The sequence below is a fragment of the Eurosta solidaginis genome, chromosome 1, assembly GCF_040869045.1.
Source record: "Eurosta solidaginis isolate ZX-2024a chromosome 1, ASM4086904v1, whole genome shotgun sequence".
Lineage (NCBI taxonomy): Eukaryota > Metazoa > Arthropoda > Insecta > Diptera > Tephritidae > Eurosta > Eurosta solidaginis.
Window position 1 is genome coordinate 35491691 of NC_090319.1, and position 2159 is coordinate 35493849.

The 2159-nt window shown below is 38.9% G+C and overlaps 1 protein-coding gene across 1 annotated transcript; it reads left to right on the plus strand.

Annotated features, from left to right (window-relative positions):
* On the plus strand, positions 1–1392 carry Mic26-27 (MICOS subunit 26/27). The gene is made up of 3 exons (XM_067777081.1): positions 1–106; positions 168–448; positions 514–1392. The coding sequence occupies exons 2-3, from the start codon at positions 285–287 to the stop codon at positions 1049–1051; spliced, it is 702 nt and encodes a 233-aa protein (XP_067633182.1). The 5' UTR covers positions 1–106; positions 168–284; the 3' UTR covers positions 1052–1392.
* The last annotated feature ends 767 nt before the right edge of the window (positions 1393–2159 follow it).

Below are 2159 nucleotides of genomic sequence, written 5' to 3' on the forward strand. Positions count from 1 at the left end.
ATTGAACATGTGGCGAATTTCACAGCTGTTTGTAAAATGTCATCTATTTGTCACTATATGTCACTGTTGGTAATCGATTCACGTCTTACGCAATGTCAACCAGCAGGTAAATTAACTTTTTAATGTTTATTTTGCATTAGATATATATTAATATTTTGAAATGGTAGATTGTTTTGAAATCATAAAAAAGTACGAGAAGCAATAACATTGTGCAAGTGCATTGGAGCAGCAGTATATAAAACCAATAAGCGTATGACCGTCAACGAAGTAGAAATCATTTAAAAATGCTGAGAAAAATTCTTGTAACACCACCAACAGCTCTGTTGTTTGCTGCTGCCCCCGTTAAACAGACGGACGTGAAACAAGACGGAAACGTGGTAGATAGTTCCAAGTTCATATGCAAACCCAGTGATTTGCCACTTTATCAATCATTGCATGAGCAGAACAGGTAGTTTTAACATGCCATAACATGACCTTGCAGTTTGTCAAATATATTTTTTCACACTTGGATAGAACCAAAGACGAACCTCATACCCAGCAAGACTCTGCCGTGCGTCAAACTGTCGAAGGTGGCGTGCGTGTTGTGCGTACTCAACTTGAAGATGGATTCAATATATTTGCTGAACAAAAAGCTCAACTGGATCACTACATAGATACAGCCAAGGCGCATACACAATCCACTATTGATTATTTGAATGAACCTCAAAATGTGTTACCTCGTAGCGGCGCGATAGCTGTTGGTGGCTTATCCGGTTTCATTTTTGCAGCGCGTGGTGGTTTTATCAAAAAAGTACTCTACACAGCAATTGGTGCTGGTGCTGTAGCGTCATTGTGCTATCCAAGAGAAGCGGAGGTAGCTGCACGTGATGCACTTGTGCAGGCACGTAAAGGATATGTTATCGCATATAATTTTGTTAAAGGTGTAAAACCAGGCGATGAAGTTACTCCAGAACCGCTTAGCAAATTTCCGACAAGCATGCGTGACTTGAAATATCTATTTCTAGACTTGTATGATGAAGCAAAAGAAGCATTATTTGGCAAAAAGCAGTAAACGGAATTCTTGCTTAAGTCAATAAAAGTGCTACATCTCAACAAACATATAGTGTAATTTATAACTTAGAAAATTAGGATCGTTCCTAGATTGAGCTACCTATACAGCAGAGTATGACCAATAGTGAATAATATTCACAAAAATGTAAATTTTGCAATTTCTAAAATTTTAGCAAATTTTGAAAATAATTATGAAATTACCTAGAATGAATATCCATACTCTTTTAAGTCACACATACATAAATATTGTTTGTGTATTCCCGACATATGTTTGAAATGGACCGTTAGTAAGCAAATTACCAACAACGCGTGGAATAAACGAATCGATAAACGACTGAACAACGTAGTTGAATTTTAATGCCTAATTCGAATAACTAATTCAGCAAACAACAAAGGAAGGTCTTACAATGGAACGTTCCTGGAAGTATCCTCTTGGCATGTAGATAGATCTTTATCGTCAATGCCTAGCAAAACAGGGTGCTACAGCAGCATGCTATGGTCCAGAGCCATTTTGTGGACTTACAAAAGCACACACCAGGGAAACTATAAGTAACTGGGAAACTAAACAGTTCAGACGTCACTGGATTGACTGCCCAGGGCAAAGACAGGCCAAGCTGTTTATACTTCCGGCAACGACAGTATCAGCAAACTTATTAATCTAAGCAGGGAGGACCTAAGAACTCTCACTGGGTAGTATTCGGGAAACTGCAGTCTACGATATCACCTAAGTAAGTTGAATCTAACCGATACCCAAATTTGTCGTTCTGTGAGCTGGATGATGAAACGCCGGCTGACATTCTCTGCGAATGCGTCGGTCTGGCTAGACAGAGACTATCCCATCTAGGTGGTGGGACTCTTAATCCCTATGTGATATGGAGTAAAAAGCGTGAAGAGGTACTTAGATACATCAAAAGCCTCCAGATACAAAATTAGGCCGAAAAGTCTTGCACAATAGATCTGCACAAAGGTCGCAGTGCTTCCAGACCTATTAATAATAATAATCGTTAATACATCAACGACAAAATAGATACCACACGAAACCAATCATCTTTATCCAACCCAACTTCGCTATTTCAATGGGGACAAGCTTGTAAAAGCAGAGCATATCT